The sequence below is a fragment of the Coregonus lavaretus genome, assembly GCF_964263955.1.
Source record: "Coregonus lavaretus genome assembly, contig: HAP1_SCAFFOLD_403, whole genome shotgun sequence".
NCBI classification, from domain to species: Eukaryota; Metazoa; Chordata; class Actinopteri; order Salmoniformes; family Salmonidae; genus Coregonus; species Coregonus lavaretus.
Genome location: NW_028166489.1, coordinates 358,126 through 382,608, shown reverse-complemented (window position 1 = coordinate 382,608; position 24,483 = coordinate 358,126). Strand labels below are relative to the sequence as shown.

The window sequence follows — 24,483 nt, the reverse complement described above, 5'->3', positions numbered from 1 at the left end:
TGACCAAATACACCAAAAATGACATTTCGGTAGCTCCTTCCTAAACATGTATAACTTCACGAGTTGGATTGCCTACCTTTACAATTTGTTTATTTTCGTTTGACCTCATTAGCATATTTAGCTAGCAGCCTCCGTGGAAATTCACTATTACTTACGCTAATTTTGTTAGCATTCTGATAGACACCGAATGGGCTTTTCTTGCCATTTTTATCGACCCTTGTGTACTAAGCCAGTAATACTGTAAATCCCAAGATGAGAGAAGGCCGGTATGACGAAAAATAAATCTGGATACCGCCCAACCCTAATCAGTAGGCTATTAAACAAACAGTCAAATTGGCAACAGGAGCAGGATCTGTCTTATTACTGTAGATATACATGGATGATTTATAAAGCCAGGCACGTTTAACAGTTAGGCTATTGATCATAAACCTAATTCAAGTTACAGCATATAGGGAAAGGCGCCAATTCAACAGCACACTGAAGATTATGTTTCAGAAACGGGGACAGAGACCGCTATCCATCGCGGGAGAAAGCACATTGTTATAAAATAATATATTTATTAGTGTTGCACCCTTATTCTTTCATAATAACCATTTACAATCTCAGTAGCACGCCTTAGACTGTGCCATACCTGTGGCCTCCGCAACAGACGTTGGAGAGTGGATAAATCGCCTCTACCCTCCAATCTATTGGCGAACGTGCAATCACTGGAGAATAAACTGGATGACTATCCAATTAACGTGGTCTGCAGAACTGTAATATCCTGTTTCTCAGAGTCGTGGCTGAACAAGGACATGGTCAAATCTATCTGGTTTCTATACATCAGGACAGAATGGATGCATCGGGGAAGCTCAGTGGGGGTGTTTGTCTCGTCGTTAACAACAGCTGGTGCGCGATCTCTAAGATTAAGAACGTCTCAAGGTTCTGCTCGGCTGAGTTAGAATAACTTATGATAAGCTGTAGACCATACTATTTACCAAGAGTTTCCATCTATATTTTTCGTAGCTGTCTATTTACCACCACAGACCGCACTCAACAAGCTGTAAGGGGCCATAAGCAAACAAGAAAATGCACACCCAGAGGCGGCGCTCCTAGTGGCCGGTGATTTTAATGCTGGAAAACTGAAATACATTTTACCTAATTTCTACCAGCATGTCACCTGTGCAACTAAAACTCCAGATCACCTTTACTCCACACACAGAGACGCATACAAAGCTCTCCCTCACACTCCATTTGGCAAATCTGACAGTAACTGTATACCCCTGATTCCGGCTTAAAAGCGAAAACTCTAAAAACAGGCAATGGTCCGATGAAGCGGATGCTAAGCTACAGGACCGTTTTGCTAGCACAGACTGGAATATGTTCCAGGATTCAACCGATGGCATTGAGGAGTTTACCACATCAGTCACCGGCTTCATTAATAACTGCATCAGTGTTTCCCTCTGCGTTCATTTAAGTGTGGCACTGCGCCACGGCAGAATCATTGCCGCCACACCAAAATAAACATCCTATGTCTACCAAACATAGTTTTAATAAAGTTCTGTAAAGCACATTCGCTTTTCTTGGTAAATAGATAATCTGTCTGGGTTCAACACAATTCTGAAGGTTATTTAGCTCTGTTAGCTGTGGCAGGCAGCCTGCAACTCAAGAAACACAGAGCGCGAGTGACCAGTGCTCGATACAGATGCTCTGCGGCACAAAACACAATTCACTTCAGAATGCACCTGCGCGAGAAACTGCACGCCAGGGACCAGTGCGCAATACAGAAGCTCTGCGGCGCAAAACACAATTCACTTGAATCACCTCAGAGTGCTCCTGCGTGAGAAACTGCAAGAAAGGTACTTTAGCTTGTGTTTGACTAACGTTAGCTAGCCAACTAGTTAACTACATAAGCTAGCTATAACCTAAAAACTCTAACATCATTTAGATCTATAATATTGCTGCCACAATTGTAACGGCAATTAGCGATCCAATATCCACAAGTATGTTGATGATAGAAACATGGTTAACTAACGTTACTAGTCTAGCAAGTTAGCTAATTTGTTTGGAACTGTATCAAGTGCAAGCAAGATAGCGACATTTATCTGTCTTCGATTTGATTTTTTTTTTTCTCAGTTGAGTGAAATATTTCCAGCCACAGCAGCGAAAGAGAAAGGGGGAGCAGGGACAAGAGTGTCAGGTAACGTTAACTTAGCGAGCTAACGTCAAATCAGCCTAAATTAAATTAAACTTTCTTTAGTTAGCTAACTCTTTAAAAGCTTAAGCTATCGTTTTTATAACAAGTATATGGCTTACTTTACTAGACAGAGAAGAATCCCGGGAGCGAGCTAGGGATGCATAAGGGACAGAATGAAGCAGAGGAGAGGAGAGAACCAGGAGGGGGGATGGAAGGAGAAAAGGAGAGAAGAGAGGAAATGAGAGAGCCAGGAGGGGAGATGGAAGGAGAAAAGGAGAGGAGAGCAAAGAGAAGGACAAGAAAGAGGAGTAGATAAAGGAGAGGAGGAGGAGAGAGGAGAGGAGGAGGAGAGAGGAGTAAGGCCAAGTGCGCACCACCGGCAATCCGGATGGGACCCAAAGTGGCTTAAAACTGACAGACTGAAGCAGTGGCTATATAATACCACATGGTTAGTAAAATTTCATTTAATTAGGCTAAGGGAGAAAGAAAATGTGTGCATATTTAGTCTGTACTAGTCTACAGTATTTTGTGTTTATTCCTGAGCCAACTCCATCAGGACCTCGATGACCCAATGGGTCTGGGCGCATTCAACATACATCAAGGAGGAGGAGGAGGAGAGGGAGAGGCCAGGTGGAGAAGACCAAGACCAGGGAGCAGTTCTGGGCTCGGTTCAGAGAGGAAGTAAAAACATTGCTGTGATGAAACCAATGTTACATCATGTGTGCTGGATAAACTAAAGCAGACAGCTATTAAATCACCTATTTTCTGTTTTGTGCTGTAATTAGGTCATGGATCCATATCTTGTTGGCCTCCAGGACAGCCTAGACCGGAGGATCCAACACCTGGAGATTCTGGGGGCCTTCAGTGTGTTGGGACCTCAGGCTGTGTTCTCTAGTGAGAGGATAAACACCTTTAACCCTCCTCTCCAGGCAGTTAATGCAAGCGCCAGAGGCTGCAAGAATGGCCTTCTTACAAGCAACATGTGCTAGTTGGAGCATTCAAGGTATGGCATGAGTGTGACAATCTTTTGAAGAGAAGATTTTAGGCCAGTGTTGCCCATCCCTTTTTCCTGTTGAACTACCACTCTGTTGGCTCTTCTTTAATGTTGTACATCTTTTTGTTTTTAATGTATTTCAGGGGTTGGACCAGCTGACTGCAATGACAAAGCTGGCCATGCAGTTTGATGAGTGGGGGCAGTCTACCCCTGCCTTAGCCAGCTGGCAGCAATCGCGCTGACTATACCAGTGTCTACTGTTAATTGTGAGAGGGACTTCTCTGCAATGAAATGAGAAAGAACATTTAAAATGTGAAAGTAGATCATCTTTGTCCCTCTCCCTTCTCGTCTTATTATCTCTGTAATTGCAGGTCAAAACAGACTTGAGGAACAGACTGCAGGGACAGCATCAAGCCGCCTGCATGCGGCTCTCCATCAAGGAGCTTAATTACAGGAGGGCTTGGGAATCTTTTCCAAAAGCCCAGAAGAATAAAGTGCCCTGACAAAGGCTGTAAACTATGTCAGAACTAGGTTTTTGTCAAAACCTGGAAAGAGATTTCCAACACCCTCCTTTTGTGATGAACATGAATTAGTGGGCTCTAATTCATGTTCAGTCAAATATTCCTCTGTTAAATTTTGTCAAGATAAACTTTATTTCAGAAAGAAGATCTCTGTTGTGTTTCTTTAGATAGCTGCACCCCTCAACCTTAAATTTCATCCTGTATACTATAATCATTTTACCAATATGTTATTGAGATCATTTCTGGGGTTGGAAATTATATTTTAGATGGTTTATTTGAGTTTATTCCTTTTTTTTTTTTAAGTCACCAGAACCAAGCTTTTCAGTACTTATAAATATTTTGTTTTGGGGGGGGGAGGACCCCGGATCCCCCCCCTAACTTTTCCAGCACAGCTAACACATTTTCCAGAGGAAACACTGAACTGCATCAACGACATTGTCCCCACAGTGACCGTACGTGCAGTATTATATCTCAATCAGAAACATTTCTGGCTCCCAGGTGTCTTTTATACAGGTAACTAGCTGAGATTAAGAGCAAACTCTTAAAGGGAGTGCTCCTAATCTCAGCTTGTTACCTGTATAAAAGACACCTGTCCACAGAAGCAATCAATCAATCAGATTCCAAACTCTCCACCATGGCCAAGACCAAAGAGCTCTCCAAGGATGTCAGGGACAAGATTGTAGACCTACACACGGCTGGAATGGGCTACAAGACCATCGCCAAGCAGCTTGGTGAGAAGGTGACAACAGTTGGTGCGATTATTCGCAAATGGAAGAAACACAAAATAACTGTCAATCTCCCTCGGCCTGGGGCTCCATGCAAGATCTCACCTCGTGGAGTTGCAATGATCATGAGAACGGTGAGGAATCAGCCCAGAACTACATGGGAAGATATTGTCAATGATCTCAAGGCAGCTGGGACCATAGTCACCAAGAAAACAATTGGTAACACACTACGCCGTGAAGGACTGAAATCCTGCAGCGCCCGCAAGGTCCCCCTGCTCAAGAAAGCACATATACAGGGCCGTCTGAAGTTTGCCAATGAACATCTGAATGATTCAGAGGAGAACTGGGTGAAAGTGTTGTGGTCAGATGAGACCAAAATCGAGCTCTTTGGCATGAACTCAACTCGTCGTGTTTGGAGGAGGAGGAGGAATGCTGCCTATGACCCCAAGAACACCATTCCCACCGTCAAACATGGAGGTGGAAACATTATGCTTTGGGGGTATTTTTTTGCTAAGGGGACAGGACAACTTCACCGCATCAAAGGGACGATGGACGGGGCCATGTACCGTCAAATATTGGGTGAGAACCTCCTTCCCTCAGCCAGAGCATTGAAAATGGGTCGTGGATGGGTATTCCAGCATGACAATGACCCAAAACACACAGCCAAGGCAACAAAGGAGTGGCTCAAGAAGAAGCACATTAATTAATCCCATAGAAAATCTGTGGAGGGAGCTCAAGGTTCGAGTTGCCAAACGTCAGCCTCGAAACCTTAAATGACTTGGAGAAGATCTGCAAAGAGGAGTGGAACAAAATCCCTCCTGAGATGTGTGCAAACCTGGTGGCCAACTACAAGAAACGTCTGACCTCTGTGATTGCCAACAAGGGTTTTGCCACCAAGTACTAAGTCATGTTTTGCAGAGGGGTCAAATACGTATTTACATAATTAAAATGCAAATCAATTTATAACATTTGACGTGCGTTTTTCTGGATTTTATTGTTGTTATTCTGTCTCTCACTGTTCAAATAAACCTACCATTAAAATTATTGACTGATCATCTCTTTGTCAGTGGGCAAACGTACAAAATCAGCAGGGGATCAAATACTTATTTCCCTCAATGTAGTCACGGCCGTGTATATCCCCCCTCAAGTCGATACCACGACTGCCCTCAAAGAACTTCACTGGACCTTATGCAAACTGGAAACCACATATCCTGAGGCTGCATTTATTGTAGCCAGGGATTTTAACAAAGCAAATTTGCTTCTCCCTTCCTATAGGCAGAAACTCAAACAGGAAGTTACCCGTGCTAAGGACTATTCAACGCTGGTCTGACCAATCGGAATCCACACTTCAAGATTGTTTTGATCACGCGGACTGGGATATGATCCTGGTAGCTTCCAAAAATAATTTAGACGTATACACTGAAACGGTGACGGAGTTTATCAGGAAGTGTATAGGTGATGTTGTGCCCACTGTGACTATTAAAACCTACCCTAACCAGAAACCGTGGATAGATGGCAGCATTCGCGCAAATCTGAAAGCGCGAACCACCGTATTCAACCATGGCAATGTGACTGGGAATATGGCAGAATACAAACAGTGTAGCTACTCACTCCACAAGGCAATTAAACTGACAAAACATTAGTATAGAGACAAAGTGGAGTCGCAATTCAATGGCTCAGACACGAGACGTATGTGGCAGGGTCTACAGACAATCACGGACTACAAAAGGAAAACCAGGCACGTCGCCGACACCGACGTCTCGCTTCCAGACAACACCTTCTTCGCCCGCTTTGAGGATAACACTGTGCCACTGACGAGGCCCACTACCAAGGACTGTGGCCTCTCCTTCTCCATGGCCAACATGATTAAGACATTTAAGCATGTTAACCCCTGCAAGGCTGCCGGCCCAGACGGCATCCCTAGCCGCATCCTCAGAGCATGCGCAGACCAGCTGGCTGGTGTGTTTATGGACATATTCAATCTCTCCCTTTCACAGTCTGCTGTTCCAACATGCTTCAAGATGGCCACCATTGTTCCTGTACCCAAGAAAGCAAAGGTAACTGAACTAAATGACTATCGCCCTGTAGCACTCACCTCTGTCATCATGAAGTGCTTTGAGAGACTAGTCAAGGATTATATCATATCACCTCTATCTTACCTGTTACCCTAGACCCACTTCAATTTGCTTACCGCCCCAATAGAGCCACAGACGATGCAATCGCCATCACACTGCACACTGCCCTATCCCATCTGGACAAGAGGAATACCTATGTAAGAATGCTGTTCATTGACTATAGCTCAGCATTCAACACCACAGTACCCTCCAAGCTCATCATTAAGCTTGAGGCCCTGGGTCTGAACCCAGCCCTGTAAAACTGGGTGCTGGACTTCCTGACGGGCCGCCCCCAGGTGGTGAAGGTAGGAAACAACATCTCCTCTTCGCTGATCCTCAACACTGGGGCCCCACAAGGGTGCGTGCTCAGCCCCCTCCTGTACTCTCTGTTTCATCCATGACTGCGTGGCCAAGCACGCCTCTAACTCAATCATCAAGTTTGCAGACGACACAACAGTAGTAGGCTTGATTACCAACAATGACGAGACCGCCTACAGGGAGGAGGTGAGGGCTCTGGGAGTGTGGTGTCAGGAAAATAACCTCTCACTCAACATCAACAAAACGAGGAGATGACCGTGGACTTCAGGAAACAGCAGAGGGTGCCCTATCCACATCGACGGGACCGCAGTGGAGAAGGTGGAAAGCTTCAAGTTCCTTGGCGTACACATCACCGACAAACTGAAATGGTCCACACACACAGACAGTGTGTGGAGGTTGAAGAAATTCGGCTTAGCACCTAAAACCCTCACAAACTTTTACAGGTGCACAATTGAGAGCATCCTGTCGGGCTGTATCACCGCCTGGTACGGCAACTGCACCGCCCACAACCGCAGGGCTCTCCAGATGGTGGTGCGGTCTGCCGAACGCATTACCGGGGCAAACTACCCGCCCTCCAAGACACATACAGCACCCGATGTCACAGGAAGGCCAAAAAGATAATCAAGGACATCAACCACCCGAGCCACTGGCTGTTCACCCCGCTATCATCCAGAAGGTGAGGTCAGTACAGGTGCATCAAAGCTGGGACCGAGAGAATGAAAAACAGCTTCTATCTCAAGGCAATCAGCCTGTTAAATAGCCATCACTATCATATTAGAGGCTGCTATTGAAATCACTGGCCACTTTAATGGAACACTAGTCACTTTAATAATGTTTACATATCTTGCACTACTCATTTCATATGTATATACTGCATTCTATTCCATAATATTCTACTGTATCTTAGACAATGTCGCTCTGTCATTGCTTGTACATATATGTATATATTCTTAAATCCCATTCCTTACTAGTTTTGTGTGTATTGGGTACATGTTGTGAAATTGTTAGATATTACTTGTTAGATATTACTGCACTGTCGGAGCTAGAAGCACAAGCATTTCGCTACACCCACTATAACATCTACTAAACACGTGTACGTGACAAATAAAATGTGAATTGATTTGATCACTATACCATTTTGATTTATTACCTACATTTTAGCATTTTATCCTTAAATTATTTGTTTAAATACACTTGGAGAGGTTAAACAATGAAGAGCAATACCTATTATACACTTTTCTGAGTTATACATAACTATGGCAGGACACACGTAGACAGTATACAGCTGGCTATATCAAAAACCAAGACAGGGGAACTAAGCCAATATCTGAATAGATAGCAAACTAGCTACACAAATGGGAACACAAATGTGAACAATTGTATTGGTACACTGATAAACATTTACATTTTAGTAATTTAGCAGACGCTCTTATCCAGAGCGACTTACAGGAGCAATTAGGGTTAAGTGCCTTGCTCAAGGGCACATCGACAGATTTTTCACCTAGTCGGCTCGGGGATTAGAACCAGCGACCTTTCGGTTACTGGCACAACGCTCTTAACCACTAAGCTACCTGGTAAAACAAACGTATCCCACTAGCTATTCAAACATGCATTTTACAGTGTGGCTCAGTTGGTAGAGCATGGCACTTGCAACGCCAGGGTAGTGGGTTCGATTCCCACTGGGGACCAGTAGGAAAAATATGAAAATGTATGCATGCACACACTACTGTAAGTCGCTCTGGATAAGAGCGTCTGCTTAATGACTAAACTGTAAACTCACAGGAATTACGCTTAAGGAATTTGTAGCATACGTTAGCTAGCAAGTCTTTCAAGGTAGCAAGCACAAAGTGATTTTCGGAAGAGGTTAGAAGAGCATTTACGTTAACCTTAACCCTTTCCCCAACCGTAGTCTCCTAACCTGCTACGTTAATTCTAACCTGCTGCGAAACAGTCACTTAGGTATCGGAAGTGCGGTGAAAAGTGTTTCCCAGCTAAACTAGCTACATAAAGTAATAGGTCGCGTGCAAGCATTATGCTGACCGTCGTGACATAGCTAGCAAACTCGATATTCAGAATGAACAGTAGATACTTAGCTAGGAAAATATTGCATGCTATGGATCGATTAAAAACGATTGTAACGTTGGTGTCACTTATGTCAGCACTGCATGCTAACTATATGGGCGTCCGATATATGCCATTAAAGCTAGCTAAACTAACGTTAGTTAGCTCGCGCCTAGGAACATAACGATATGGAACGATATGTTATGTTCCTAGGCTCGTCCTAGCAAACCACTTAGCTAATTAGTAATAGTTGTAAGCAAACATTTCAACTGTTCGTAAACGGTCTAACAGAACTGTCCAGAATGGCCGGTTTCGGAGTTCATTCGAATTTTGACAGCCTGTACTCCGCTCACAGGCTGCCTTCCCCCATTCCATACAAGTCAACAAAACAGGCACCGTCGCTAGCTAACTAGCTAGCTACAACTGTTTAGATCACTTCGGAAATAACACGTGTATCTAGGCGCACTTGAGCCCAAAAAATAAGCAAATCATTCAACATTACCTCCTGCAGCAAATTATGTTTCTTTTCTTTATTTTTCTCAATCGATTTTTCTCGTTTTATAAAATCCACACACGATCGATTATCTCAGAGCATTAGCTAGCTGTTTGCACACAGGAGAGTTAGGCCTCACGCCTCCTTCACGAGCTTCAGCTCAGTGATTGGCCAGACCAGGATTGTAGTTAGTCACTGGATACGTTCTGTGGATTTGTTTGGATGGTCTCGTTGATAGATTGATATATGAACCAATAGGGCAGCACATTTTGCGCATGTGAAAAGGGTTAACCTCCAGGAAGCGTCATTTTACGATATCAAAACGAAAACGGTACCAAAATGGGTCGTCACTAGTTACCACAGCCATAAAGTCATAAACCCCGCCTTTTTCTACAATTTATCTTCCTAAAATCTGATTTTACACCTAACCTTAAACACACTGCTAACCTTATACCTAACCCTTAAATTTGAAGACCAACAAGCAAATTGTTTTCATTAATTTTTACTATAGCCAATTTTGACTTTGTGGCTGTGGTAACTAGTGGAAACCACCAAAATGGTAACTAGTACTACAAAAGTCCCCGGAACAGTTTTTTTCTCTGAAGGAATGTACTATTGATCCAAATGTAGCCATGTTCTTCGGAACAGTGCAGCATCCTTTGCAACAAGGAACGAAATACGTGTAAATGTGCTTACAACCAAAACCAATAACATGGATTTCAGACAATGCTTGCCCCCCAAAAATGTGTAACATGTGGCAGTATAATAGCTATGAATTAGTAGTGTTTCAAAGCTTGATATAAAATGGACATGCAGAATTATCTACACATTTATTTTAAATAGACTGTAGTCATTATACTGACACCACTAGGACAAAAGGCACCATTACTTTGTTACCGAGATAAAGAAACATGTTGGAAAATTGCAAATTTTATTTAAAAAAAGGTTGAAGGTTTATTGGGATATTCTGCACTTGGTAAAAGTAACTTCCAATACTACATATCAAAAAACAAGTTCTAAAAATATACAATTTTAGAAAATATACATTTCCAGTTTATGCAAATAGTAAATATTTGAGGTATTACTAACATCTGCAGCCACTGGCATTCATTTTGCAATATTGGAATAGAACAAGCAGAAATATACAACTGAGCAAAATTTCAATTCTGGATCTTAAATATTTCCTGTTGAACCACCAGGGAAAAGTTCAACAGGGCTAGATGTTTAAGTGTTCTATAGCCCTGCCTTGGATCAAAGCATTTCATGGAACACCTAAACAGGAATTGTGCACAACTGTACAAAAGGTTACACATGACATCTTTGGGCTTGTTCAGACTTATCAGATGGAAACAGTGTGCTTAAGACAGCAGTTAAAGGATTAAGGCAACATACATTTTACAATTAAAAGGGATAATTACTACAAAATAAATTGGAACAATAGAGTCAACCAGTGAAAGGTATACATTTCTGGTGAGTAATTTTGCTCGCCTCAAATTGAAATCAAATGTTCAGTAACTCCATCAGATTACACATGGGAAAGTAAATGTAAAAAAAAAAGCTTTGTAAAGAGTATACACACTTACATTTGAAATAACGAGTATGTATGTTACTGGAATGTTAATTCATAACCTAAAATGACACTCACATCCACCATGACGAAGTCATTTTTATAAACATTTAAAAATAACTCTGGGGGAGAAGAGGTTTCAATATCAAATCCATACCCATAATTCCTTCTACTGTAGGCCAAAAAGCTCATAGCAATGTACTGAAGCAAAAGCCATTCTGGGTGCAGCAGCGCCCGATGCTACATTACAAATCAAGCAAATGGCTACATGCTAACCATGCCATCAAGTGATGGCAGGCACAATCTAAGACAACACATTAACTCAAGCACGGTATACGAGGACACTTTTAAAAAAAATGGGGTTGCTAACAGATTTATCAGTTGTGCTTCGCTTAAGAAATACACGAGTTAGGGACAGTTCTATTGGACATCAAACTTAGAATATAAAATACATTCAATTAAGGGAGTGTTCCCTAAATATAAATGTATGCAATTGATTAACATGTCTATCTGCTCTAACAAAAGGTTCCGCAAAGTATACACATCGTAGTCATCTTAAAACCGCATGTGCTTGAAGGAATTAAACTTGTGTATTGATTTTGCCAATTAAAGTTAAAATGCATTGTTAACAGAAGAGCGTTACGGTTACAGATACATTTGATCAAGGCAGTTTAATTACATCAACTACAGTTAATGACAAATAGGACAAGAGAAGAAGGGGTGGCATTTCGCCAAACAGACAGTTCTACATTTGCAAAATATATTAAAGAAAAGTTATTCTTTTGTCTGAACTGAACTGCTTAACTGCCCTCATAGTTCATATATATATAGTCTCCATGCTGTTCAAGCAGCTGGAACAAGCTATCACCGTCCACTGCTGTATCCTGGGAAGAACTGGTTGAGAATGGCTTGGAGGGGTTTGTTGACAGTCATTGGGTTGTTTTTCCCCAGATCGTGCCTGCATGCCGGGCATGAGTACACCTCTGCCTTGAAAGACCGCTGAAGGCATTCCTATAAAAAAAGGAAATAAAGGAAAAGTGCAACTTTCAATCTCTCACTCCATTTTTCTTGCTCTCAAATTGGACAGAAAGGCAAAATGTGAATACGAGGCTAGCAAAAAAGATCAACTAACCCTGCAGACATTGTGTTGGCACTCGGTGGTGATAGGTTGAAAGACCACTTCTTGGCAGCATATACATGAGAAGACCTCCTCGACTTTGTTCAGGAATTTCTGAAAAAGCAAAAGTAACTGTTAAGTACCTAGTATCCAAACCCATGGTAAGTGAGGAGAATCACATGGAAATTTGGAAGCTGCAAAACTAAGTCATTTTACGTGTCTTAATGCATTCTAAAAATCAGCCCTTCAATGGACATAACAACAATGCTCAGTACACCACCAGCGATGACAATCAAAAGAATCAGATGGTCACATCAAGAGCCAATTGCTTTGCATCAGCATGAGATTTTATCTCAATGAGACTACCTGGGTAAATAAATGAATTCCAATGGTGTGAAATCTGGCAAAGACTTCCTTACCGGGCCAAGGGCCAGAGACTCCATGGCTTCACCCCAAAGCTTCCTGTTGGGCTCGTCACCCTTGATCCAAGCCTTCTGTTCTTTGGTCAGTTTATAAGCCTCAACTTTCATCTTCTTGGGAGTTCCCTTGGCTGGTGACGACTTCTCTTCAGCTCCTGCTATAAAAGAGCGAGGTAGCACATTGACACAGAAGGTTAGGAGAGAGATGGACACCCATTTACATCTTACTCCAGGGTCAATACCACTCATGATTGTAAAAGTGAGAATAGAGTTAATCAATCAATAACCACTTGCACCTGTATTCTGTTGGGAATCTGAAAGCTATCAATGTATTTTGTGTGGCTAAAGCTAATTCTGCAGCTACTTTGAAGAAGTACTCACCATTAGACTGAGACTTCCTCTTCCGCTTCCCTTTGGTGGGCGTTTCAGTCACCTCTTCATTTTCCTTCTCCTTGTTCTCCTTCTCCTTCTCCTTGGCAGCCTGGGCCTCCAGATAGCCCTCAGGATACTACAAAATATTCAAAGATAGTCATCAAAACGAGCTAAAAAAAAAAAAAGGCATAGTCGCATTTGCTGCAGTTGACAGGATGAGCCGTGCCTCTACCTGCATGGTGAGTCCCAGTTTCTTGATGCGTTCCTTGCCGTCCCGGGTCCATGGCGCTGGCTCGTCGTCGTTTCGTTTGAGCAGGTACCTCCAGACCAGGAAGCCGGACTTGCCCTTCTCTGGCCAGTATTTCACCACCTGGAAGACAGGAGGGCATTCTTATCAGTCAACATGGAACCACAGGACAAGACATCAATGAAGCAGGCTTGTGAATTGCTAAGGGGGGTAATAATACACAGTATTTCCATATTGTACTTAATTTCAGATTCAACAGCCCATATCGCGCCTGTGCTTTCCCACCTTGTAGATGCCGTCGTATCTGTTGCCGTCTTCGGGGCTGAACTTGCTATGTTTGCGGCCCTTGGAGCTGCGCACCACCCTGACCGGCTTGCCTGCCTTCCAGTCTTTGGCCTCTGCCCCATCCTTCTCATTCACCGACGCGTTGCAGTTTAGAGCCAGAGCTCTGGGTCACACGGGCAAATGAGGATTGGGTCATTCAAATGAGAATCAAAATGTGGATGGCAGTGAATAATCTCAAACTCACTCAACATACTTTACAGACAGTTTAAACAGCAAATAAGATGTCCTACTTGAATAATTTTGAATTAATTATACTCAATACAATAAAAGGTGAATTGTTAGAACAGGTCATGATCATTGAAAACAGTCAAACTAAAGCTCAAGAGGCATAGACATGCAAAGCAAATAAGCCCATCCATTTCAACCTCATTCACACCACTGTATCACACATGTAGTGTTAATAGTGGCATGGGGAAAGGTGTGCTGGTCTGCTGAATACATGTAGGACAGCTCTCCCAATGCAGCAGTAACAGACCACACTTCACTGTAACAGATATGGAGACTAGGGAGAGCTACAGTGGGGGGAAAAAAGTATTTAGTCAGCCACCAATTGTGCAAGTTCTCTCACTTAAAAAGATGAGAGGCCTGTAATTTTCATCATAGGTACACATCAACTATGACAGACAAAATGAGAAAAAAAATCCAGAAAATCACATTGTAGGATTTTTAATGAATTTATTTGCAAATTATGGTGGAAAATAAGTATTTGGTCAATAACATAAGTTTCTCAATACTTTGTTATATACCCTTTGTTGGCAATGACACAGGTCAAACGTTTTCTGTAAGTCTTCACAAGGTTTTCACACACTGTTGCTGGTATTTTGGCCCATTCCTCCATGCAGATCTCCTCTAGAGCAGTGATGTTTTGGGGCTGTCGCTGGGCAACACAGACTTTCAACTCCCTCCAAAGATTATCTATGGGGTTGAGATCTGGAGACTGGCTAGGCCACTCCAGGACCTTGAAATGCTTCTTACGAAGCCACTCCTTCATTGCCCGGGCGGTGTGTTTGGGATCATTGTCATGCTGAAAGACCAGCCACATTTCATCTTCAATGCCCTTGCTGATGGAAGGAGGTTTTCACTCAAAATCTCACGATACATGGCCCCATTCATTCTTTTCTTTACACGGATCAGTCGTCCTGGTCCCTTTGCAGAAAAACAGCCCTAAAGCATGATGTTTCCACCCCCATGCTTCACAGTAGGTATGGTGTTCTTTGGATGCAACTCAGCATTCTTTGTCCTCCAAACACGACGAGTTGAGTTTTTACCAAAAAGTTCTATTTTGGTTTCATCTGACCATATGACATTCTCCCAATCCTCTTCTGGATCATCCAAATGCACTCTAGCAAACTTCAGACGGGCCTGGACATGTACTGGCTTAAGCAGGGGGACACGTCTGGCACTGCAGGATTTGAGTCCCTGGCGACGTAGTGTGTTACTGATGGTAGGCTGTTACTTTGGTCCCAGCTCTCTGCAGGTCATTCACTAGGTCCCCCCGTGTGGTTCTGGGATTTTTGCTCACCGTTCTTGTGATCATTTTGACCCCACGGGGTGAGATCTTGCGTCCCAGATCGAGGGAGATTATCAGTGGTCTTGTATGTCTTCCATTTCCTAATAATTGCTCCAACAGTTGATTTCTTCAAACCAAGCTGCTTACCTATTGCAGATTCAGTCTTCCCAGCCTGGTGCAGGTCTACAATTTTGTTTCTGGTGTCCTTTGACAGCTCTTTGGTCTTGGCCATAGTGGAGTTTGGAGTGTGATTGTTTGAGGTTGTGGAAAGGTGTCTTTTATACTGATAACAAGTTCAAACAGGTGCCATTAATACCGGTAACGAGTGTAGGACAGAGGAGCCTCTTAAAGAAGAAGTTACAGGTCTGTGAGAGCCAGAAATCTTGCTTGTTTGTAGGTGACCAAATACTTATTTTCCACCATAATTTGCAAATAAATTCCTAAAAAATCCTACAATGTGATTTTCAGGAGAAAAAAATTCTCAATTTGTCTGTCATAGTTGACGTGTACCTATGATGAAAATTACAGGCCTCGCTCATCTTTTTAAGTGGGAGAACTTGCACAATTGGTGGCTGACTAAATACTTTTTTTCCCCCACTGTACACCAGCACCCGTGGATGTCCTCTGTGCAGAGACTGATTCCTTTTGCTCACTTACCTGTTCATATTGGTGAGCTTCTGATCACACGACTGTTCGGCTGTCCTCTTGTTGCCAGACAGGTCTCGCCCTCCTGAGCCGGTGTAGGTGAACTCGTTGCCATCATCCTGGGAACCAATTGAAAACCAGAATTAGCACAGTGACTTCTCATCCTTAAGGTGTTCACAACATGCCGTTAAATCTTGTCAGACTTATTCTTCCATTTACATGTTTTTTTATGATGTACATTATTGGCACATGTAGTAAAGGAAAAATGGAAGAGGTTCTATGTACTTGGTCATCTTCATAGCCCCCTGCCAGAACTAGGGAGTAAGATCCATCGTTGCTCCTCCCATGGATCCCAGCAACATGTGGCCTGTGGCAACCAGACTCACTCACCTGCACACACACAAAACAGTGAACAACCTACCAGGACCTACAGTCATCACTACAAAAACTAAGGGGTTCATTCAATCAAATCCACATTAGCCGCCCACAAGACTTGTTTTGACATTGTCAAATTAAAAATGACAATGTTTTGGGGTATATTATGCAAAAAAATACTGCAGTTATGGCTTTCCTCTTCAGCCTGTTGTAAACAGAAGAGGTGACTCACCTGGACCCTGAACTTCCAAATACTTCCAACGGGGACACCAGGGACTGGGCCATAGTGGTTGGAGGGCACGATGGTGCACTGCTTGCTGCGGCCGACACAAGCCATGCCCTGATAGGAGAAGAGGTTGTGTAAAAACACGTAGGTATACACAGTTTACTAAACTAACAACAAATCCATTTAAAAGTTCAGAAGGGTGACTGGGTGTATAATGTCAAAGCACCCTTCATTACACCTATGCTATTTCACTAAGAGGTGGATCCACCCATCAACGTTCCTCAACGCTATTACCTTTCCCCAGTCTCTCTGGCTGGTTGAGCTGGCGGACGCCATCTTGGATTTTTTCTTACTGTCCTTGAGTTTTTCTCCTGCTAGCACCACCTCACTGGCATCGTTGCGGCACTCGGGACAATACCTAGATAAATACAGAGGTTAGAGCAAGCAGGGATCAACAGGACAGCACCCGTGGGTGTTCTCTGTGCAGAGATCGGAAACGTTTTTTTTTTTTTTTTTTTTAGTAATTTGGACAGTACACCATTAACTTGCGCTCACGATAGAAAAAGAAAAAAAACTAAACTCAAATGAATAATGCTCAATACAAAATGGCCAAATCAAAACAGCTTGAAGTCACGTCAAACTCCAATTAGAAACATTCTTCAAGTGCCATCTGAATCAATGGCATGAATAAGACAAGTCACATAAGCAGCTATAAAAGAGGGCACTGGCCAGACGGACAGACTGCCAGCCCAGACATCAGTACTGTAGTATACTGACCAGTCGTCGTCATCGGGGAGGCTGGTCAGCGGGGGGTTGAGGCAGTAGATATGGAAGGCCATGTCACACTCATCACACAGCAGCTGCTTGTCCGGGTCCTGCTTCACGCCGCACACGTGGCAATTGCACCAGCGGCAGTTCTTCTTGAGGTCGTCTTTGCAGTGTTTGCACTCGGGTCCGTTTGACCCTAGAGCAAACAGGAGCAAAGACAATGTCAGCCCTTTGACTTGTAAACGTTAACATGTGTACCGTAACCCCTACAGTGGGAGATGCATTTGTGTAATGGGAATATTTAAGATGAATTAATATTCAGTTAACAGTAATTCACACAATGCTTAGCATATGTTTTCCCTTTCTGCAACACGCATTATTTCCAGTGTTCTCTTTGTGACACTGATTGGTGTAGGGGTTGATGGTCACTACACTTGATACTGAATGTTATGAGTTCTTCTCATATCATTTGATAGTGATTGACATTATGAACACTGATTCTGTAGCAGTTGGCAAAGTCACAGTCTATTGTTTTGACTTTGTACAAGCCTCTCAGGCTGATGTTTAGAGAACATTTGGTACTGCATGATTAGACCAGGCCTCTCCAACCCTGTTCCTCCAGGATCAGGGTCGGAGTGAAAACCTACAGGACGGTAGCTCTCCAGGAACAGGGCTGGAGTGAACCTACAGGACGGTAGCTCTCCGGGAACAAGTTGTTCTGTTCTGAAGGGATTTCCCTAAATTATTGTATTAAACTGTGTTCATCTTTGATATTATCAATGACTGCTCTCCTTTTTGGTTCACCTGGAAATTTCAGTTACAACCAATGTATTGGATGAATGCAAACAAACAAACTAAATATGCTCAGTCAGCACAAAAAAAAAAAAGTGTAAGACTGTCAAAGTTAAATTTGATTTGTGCAGCCATCATAACTAACAATTATTCTCGTCCTGCATCGTGAAGCTACTCAAGATTAATCCCAGTTTCTCTGGTACGTGTTGGTCGTTTTCTAACATCTGCCGCCAACGTTGAACTATAGCCTGCTTTCAACCTCCAAACGGTTTGCAACTTTGCATGTGTTTTACATGCACTCTCATCCTTCATGAAAACCAGGCTGATAAATGCACTGACGCTACATGAGAACAGAGACTAAACACATAGGCCTTATGTGATGAAATAGAAACAAATGGAGCATCACTGTCTGCAACGGTATATTGAGCGCAAGTCAATTATTTACGTAAAAGTGTATAAAATGTGTTCTTGGTACTTTAAAAGTACTCTTTAGATACTTATTGGTCAACAGTTCAATGACAAAAAAATACAAATAATTTGCCTTGATATTAGTGAGATTGCTAACATGTGTTTCTGATAAACCTAATCCAATAACTAGCCTACTGTGTACGCGGTTTCAGTCTCCTCAAAAGCTAATCAGGGGTGTATTCAGTCAGATTCTGGTGCAAAACATTTGACACTGTAGCAAAACGTTATGCAACTAACACAGTTTACTCCAAACGGAAAACATTTTGCAACGAAAACAAATTTAGACAAATTCAGGTAGGTCACTTGTAGGCTCCAATTTACTTTTCAGTGGACTGTCAGATCCCGCTCCAGATCCATCCAAAGCGCCAGGCTCCTCGATTTTGTAAATCTCAGTCAAGAACATGATGCGACAGTCGTTCAGGGAGTCACCGGCATCCCTGAAATAAAACACAAGCACTTAGGATACCCTTCATGGTCCTACTGTGCAAACAAAATGCTATACATGGCCAATGGAAAACTATGACATCAACATAATACAAAAGTGCAATCTATACTGTATATATATATATATATATATATACACATATACATACATACATTTAAAATGTTTGTCATTTAGCAGACGCGCTTATCCAGAGCAACTTACAGTTAGTGAGTGCATACATTTTTCATATTGGCCCCCCGTGGGAAACGAACCCACAGCCCTGGCGTTGCAAACGCCTTGCTCTACCAACTGAGCTACACGGGGCTATCTATCCATCTATTACATTTTAGTCATTTAGCAGACGCTCTTATCCAGAGCGACTTACAGTTAATCCATATAGACGAACAGGATCAATTATTACCCGAGCAGTATCTTGGCGTAGATCTCGTGCAGGGTACGCGTCTCCCTCTTCTTCTGGATCTGGGCGTCGTACCAGTAGCCGCGCTCCTTGGGTTCGTCGGGGTTAAAGTTGACCATGACCACCATGCCAGCCTCCAGCTGGTGCCACTGGTAGACGGTGCGGGCACGAGGGCGCACATCCTTGGAATGCAGCTGCACCACGCCATTCTCTGGGTAGCTAGAGAGACCACACAGACGCAGATGCAGTATTCAGCTCAGATGCACACGGCAGGTGCATCCTACATAATGGGGCTTTTGTAAGATGATTGACATATCTGAAAAAACAGAAGCAGCTCAAAGAAGTGTATGAATTCTGAGGGACTTGACTGCTGGAGGCACATCTGAGTAATACAAATCATTCATTTCAATGTTCCTCCGGTTTTTACACACTGGCAGGCAAAACAATGTGGCAAGTCAATGTACAAATTATCAAGCACAAATATTTGTAATTTATTTGCCAATTGTCGTGTTATGAATTTTTTGCATAGACTTATCAGGAAAGACATGAATGTTGAAGCCCCACTTCATTTAAAAGTATGAGGAAATGAACAAGGTGTTCTGCCACAGATACGGAAACAGAGTGGTACTCTGTGGTATTGACAGCCTGTTGTCAAAAAGCAATGGGTGCGCCCCAATAATATCTCCTGAAGCAGGGCTTGACATTAACTTTTTTTGCCACTAATCCTTTGGACAAGTAGGACAAGTTTTTTTTTTTTACTTGGCCAAAGAAATGAAATAAAAAAAGATCTGTAACACCATTTTTACACCATTGTATGATGCAAGGAACCACTTTACAAAATAAAATGCATTACTATATTTTTTACCATAGAGAATCAGAAAAATGTTTAGGCTACACCCTTCCTATTGGCTTCTTTACATATTCATATTTCAAGCATGTTTCAAAATACAACACTGCCCCCTTAAGGATGGTTGGCCACCCTTGGTAGCCTATAAAATACTGCAACATTACAACCAAATACTTCTTATGTCTTTATAAAATAATTCCCTCCAGGGCACGAAATTAAGTGTGTCCCGTCGTCCCTGGGACGATAAAAAAACAATATGTCTACGGTTCAAAACAGACTCTGGGACAACAGATCCAAAATTCATACAACCACTGCACATAGGGCTCCCGAGTGGCGCAGCGTCTAAGGCACTGCATTCATTTACATCATTTAGCAGAAGCTCTTATCCAGAGCGACTTACAAATTGCATCTCAGTGCTTGAGGCGTCACTAGACACCCTGGTTCGATTTCAGGCTGTATCACAACCGGCCGTGATTGAGTCCCATAGGGCCAGCGTCGTCCGGGTTTGGCCGGTGTAGGCCGTCATTGTAAATAAGAATTTGTTCTTAACTGGCTTGCCTAGTTAAATAAAGGCTAAAATAATAATTTTTTTGGTTTGTTGTTTTTTAACATACAATGAGGCTGACAACAGATCAGACCGTTTATCTTAAAATGTTGATAAAGTTTTATTTCTTCATATTATAAGGTCAACAATGCGCACATGGCTGTAGGCTGTGTGAAAGTTCCAAAATGCAATTATTGGAAACCATGGTTCTCAAAAGCACACTGCACGCGCCAGCGGTTTCATGTGACAGATGAAAATATTTGTTAGAAATTAAGAGGGGAGACCTAATGATGCATCAACTAGCATGGGTTACTATTATAACTAGGGTTATGTCTTTGGCTGCTGGACAATCAAATAAAGTTGATTTGCAAACCAATAGAACATGAGAAATGCTGGTTTTAATGGCACATTAAGTGTTAATAAAATAATTCACTCAACACTTCTATAGTCGTATTTTGACTAGGCTACTTTGAAACTAGGTTAGACTTGCTTTATAAAATGACAATTAAATTCAAACAATTAATAATTTCAAAATGCTGACCGCCTCCGCTCAGATTCAGGGTGGGTGATGTGCTGTCCATTTAAATCTGAATGAACCGTGCCTCATATGTCGACAGAATCAAGCCTTTAGATGTTAATATTAATTATCCTTCATTAGATTTGTGAAACATGACTGGCGTTTAGCCTATAGGCCTATTTGTGTAATTAAAAGTCTCATTCAAGTTTGGCTACATTTTCTAGCGCCTCATGTCAGCATCGGTTTGGAGATGAGGCTGTAGCCAATATGGATATCACCTACACTTTGACATGTAGGCTTTTTATTTTATTTATGTAGGCCTACATAAAAAATAGATTTGAATATTATTCCAGAATTGGATCAGAGAGCCAACGGTGATCTAAGTAATTGTTTGATATTGTGCTTTTGTAAAAAAAAAATACTTGTCCATTCGTACAACTTAAATCTAAATGATATATTCTTCTTATCCAACTATTTTTTTTCTTTTTATGTCCTGGACAAGAGTTTATGTCGAGCCCTGTGAAGTGTGCACTAGTTCACTACTTTCCACAAATCTAAAAGCATTATTAGATGGGTGGAGACCTGGGCTAGTGAGAGTTCCACAATATTTCTTATACCAGTCATTTCCTTTAAAAAAATCAGTAAAGGGAAGTTAACAAGTGCACCTTTTCGGAGGAAGGAGAGATAATTGGGACATAACCAATCAATCTCCCCATTGGTCCACCTCTTTGCTAAATGGCAATAAGCTCCACATGAACACATCTGTTTTCTATACATGTTTGCTGAGGGTAACCATCACCGTTGCCAATGAGGCATAACATATCCATCCAATCATCCGATATTTAAATATGAAATACTTGAGAGTGCTTACTCTTCATATTTGACGTGGTAGTGAATAACTTCCTCTTCACTGGGTTTAGCGTCAGAGCCCTCCTCTCCAGATGTCTTTGGGGTCTTTGTAACGTTCACAATTTGGGCCTCAAACCAGGCGCCCATGTTCAAGTCTCTGGCATCAACAAACTCATTAATCTGGGGGAGGAGGGAATACAAAAAGTTGATATTGACAATGCTGAATTCACACATTATAAACTTGTGTTTTGCAAACTTCAAATTAAGATTGGCTTCTATTATATTCAACCCCAATTCAAGAAGCCCAAAATATTAAAGCAAATGCCATTTTAGATTAAGTTAAAAGCATCATTTCACCCCTCCAAATGATACCAGTCCAGTAAATACTAGTCCATTTAGAGATCCGCCCTGTGTTTACCTTGTAACAGCCAAAGCCGGCGTCGACAAGGTCTGGCGTGTCGGTTTGGGTGGAGGTGCAAGCTGCCTGCACCTCGGCCTCCCCGTGGGTGGAGCTCTTGTCCGACTCACTCTGCGCCGAGCCACACCCAGAGTCAGAGTCAGACAGCTCAGCCTCTTTGTCCTTGCTTTTGAGGACAGCAGCAGGGGGCGCAGCCTGTCTAACAAGCAGCTGCACTATGTCGTTCAGACCCACGTTGTAGTCAAAGATGGTGTGGCCATCCTCCATCTGGGACCAGAAACAGAACATATTAATTCAGACATGATTAGTAAGGACCCCAGCAACACTGTTGTAACTGAATTGAACAGAAAAGTATCCATCTGCCCCACCTGCTTTCCCCGGTAGAAAAGCCTCTGCCTCTCTGGGTCAACCTTAAAGAGTTCCGAGATCTTGAGGCGCAGCTCGTCCACCTTGGTAAGTTTAGACAGGGAGTCAATCCGATGGGTCTCCTTGCCATCCATGGTGCGCACTTGAATCCACATTGCAGCTGCCCTGTGCAAAAGGGAGCCAAACTGTGGGTTAATGGCATCATCTGAAACAGGAGTTGAAAAAGCAGCATCATTCAATGTTTTTCCTTTCCTTTGAGTATTACTGTGCCAACTATTGATCAAGTGAATCAATCATTCATTATGTCCTTGAATAAATACTTCCCCAAATCATTTCAAATTCCATTCACAATGACCAGGAAACAACATTCAACAAACATGCCATGCTGATTTTAACAGTGCGGGAAACTGGGTTAGTAAGCCACTCCTACCACTTTTAAATGCAGCTATTGCGACCCCATCCTGGCGCGAAGGCAGCGCTTGTATCAAACAACGTGGCTTCGCTTCCTGACAAAGTTTCAAGCGCACTGTTTCAACACGTTTTACCGTCTCGAAACTTGAATATAATTGCTATGTAGACAGTATGAGATATATATAACGTTCGTTTAATTTTACATTAGCTAGCGAAAATGTGTTCAGCTGGGAGGAGGCTAGTTGTCTGGGTTTCCTCGGGTCAGCTGGTTCTGGGATGGGGTACACATTGTTGTGGCAGTAACTACTACTTCACCAGTTTACTTTGACTTGCTAATGTTGGCTGGCTAGCTAGATACACAAACGAATCATTAAACAATATTGTGGAACAATTGACAAGTAGCTAGCTATTTCAATTGAATATCTCAAATTCCCTGGTTAATGTAATAGTTAACGTTAGCTAGCTATGCTTCAAAAAAGCGCGCTATTTTGTTCTCGGCTGGTGGACAAGTAACTAACATCAAATTAACAAGTAATATTAATAACCGTCGTAAACAAACACTTTTGCAATAGCTAACATTAAGTAGCCATCTTAGTAAGTCAGAATTAACTAGTCATACTAACGTTAGCTAATGTAAATGGGTAGCCATTGAAATGTTGAAACTAACTAGAGTTAACACCCACACATCCACCATAGTAACAAATCCAGTAGTAACGTTAATCGACATTGACAGCACACCACGTTACATTAGCCTAACTAGCTAGTTACCGTTAGCTACAACGTCAACTAATACGTTGGAGTTGCTAATTAACCAAAGGAACGATGAACGTTACATTGATGACATTTATACCTAGTGAGTTAACTTAGCATGCGAAATAAGAATATTTTGAATTCACTCCCAGAAAGTTAGCTAACGTTACAGTAGCTAGCTGGTTAGAATGAGGCATTCACTGTGCCAAGTTAACTAGCCACTTTCAAAATGCCAAATAAACATTACATTACCTGTTTTTACTTCCAAATGCAAATAATTAAATGACGTTTACTAAACCGTCAAACGTAATCCTATACTACTTCTTGATCAAATTCACAACACCTCTGTAGACTGCTTTTAGGGGACTCAATAAGAATCTTCAACAGCGTATTTTGCCGCCTTCTTTCCGCTATTGGCTATTACCATTCTGAGTTTATCTCTGATGGGCTGTAATTCCTGTCAATCAAAACTGTGACCGGAGCTTAGCTTCAGCCCGCGAAACTAGGGTCTCTCTGGTCTTCCCTCTTCCGAGAATTTGGCGCGAGATTGTGTAAATGGACAGTACAATCAAACACAGAAACAGAACTGTGTTGTACAAAGTTTTAGCACAACTTTATCCCTGCGAGAAGACAGATCGACACCAAACTTTAGATACATTTGACAAAAAATGTACAGTGTGATTTCT

The 24,483-nt window shown here is 42.3% G+C and overlaps 2 protein-coding genes across 2 annotated transcripts in view; both read right to left on the bottom strand.

Annotated features, from left to right (window-relative positions):
• Positions 1-9,546, bottom strand: part of LOC311114644 (lysine-specific demethylase 4B-like) — a gene marked incomplete at its 3' end in the record, with an annotated part of 60,222 nt that extends 50,676 nt beyond the window's left edge. The window contains exon 1 of the mRNA XM_084189887.1: positions 9,412-9,546. The remainder of the gene's footprint in view (positions 1-9,411) is intronic.
• Positions 9,547-10,318: 772 nt separating this feature from the next.
• Positions 10,319-24,182, bottom strand: LOC311114646 (E3 ubiquitin-protein ligase UHRF1-like). Its single transcript, XM_084189888.1, has 17 exons — positions 24,050-24,182; positions 22,639-22,801; positions 22,271-22,537; positions 21,875-22,032; positions 19,099-19,314; positions 18,575-18,690; positions 17,003-17,189; positions 16,520-16,643; positions 16,232-16,339; positions 15,910-16,014; positions 15,637-15,743; positions 13,410-13,572; positions 13,110-13,247; positions 12,887-13,013; positions 12,506-12,663; positions 12,102-12,200; positions 10,319-11,980 (listed from the first exon to the last, which is right to left on the bottom strand). Exons 2-17 carry the CDS (start codon positions 22,789-22,791, stop codon positions 11,834-11,836), a joined length of 2,373 nt encoding a protein of 790 aa, XP_084046014.1. The 5' UTR covers positions 22,792-22,801; positions 24,050-24,182; the 3' UTR covers positions 10,319-11,833.
• Positions 24,183-24,483: the final 301 nt, after the last annotated feature.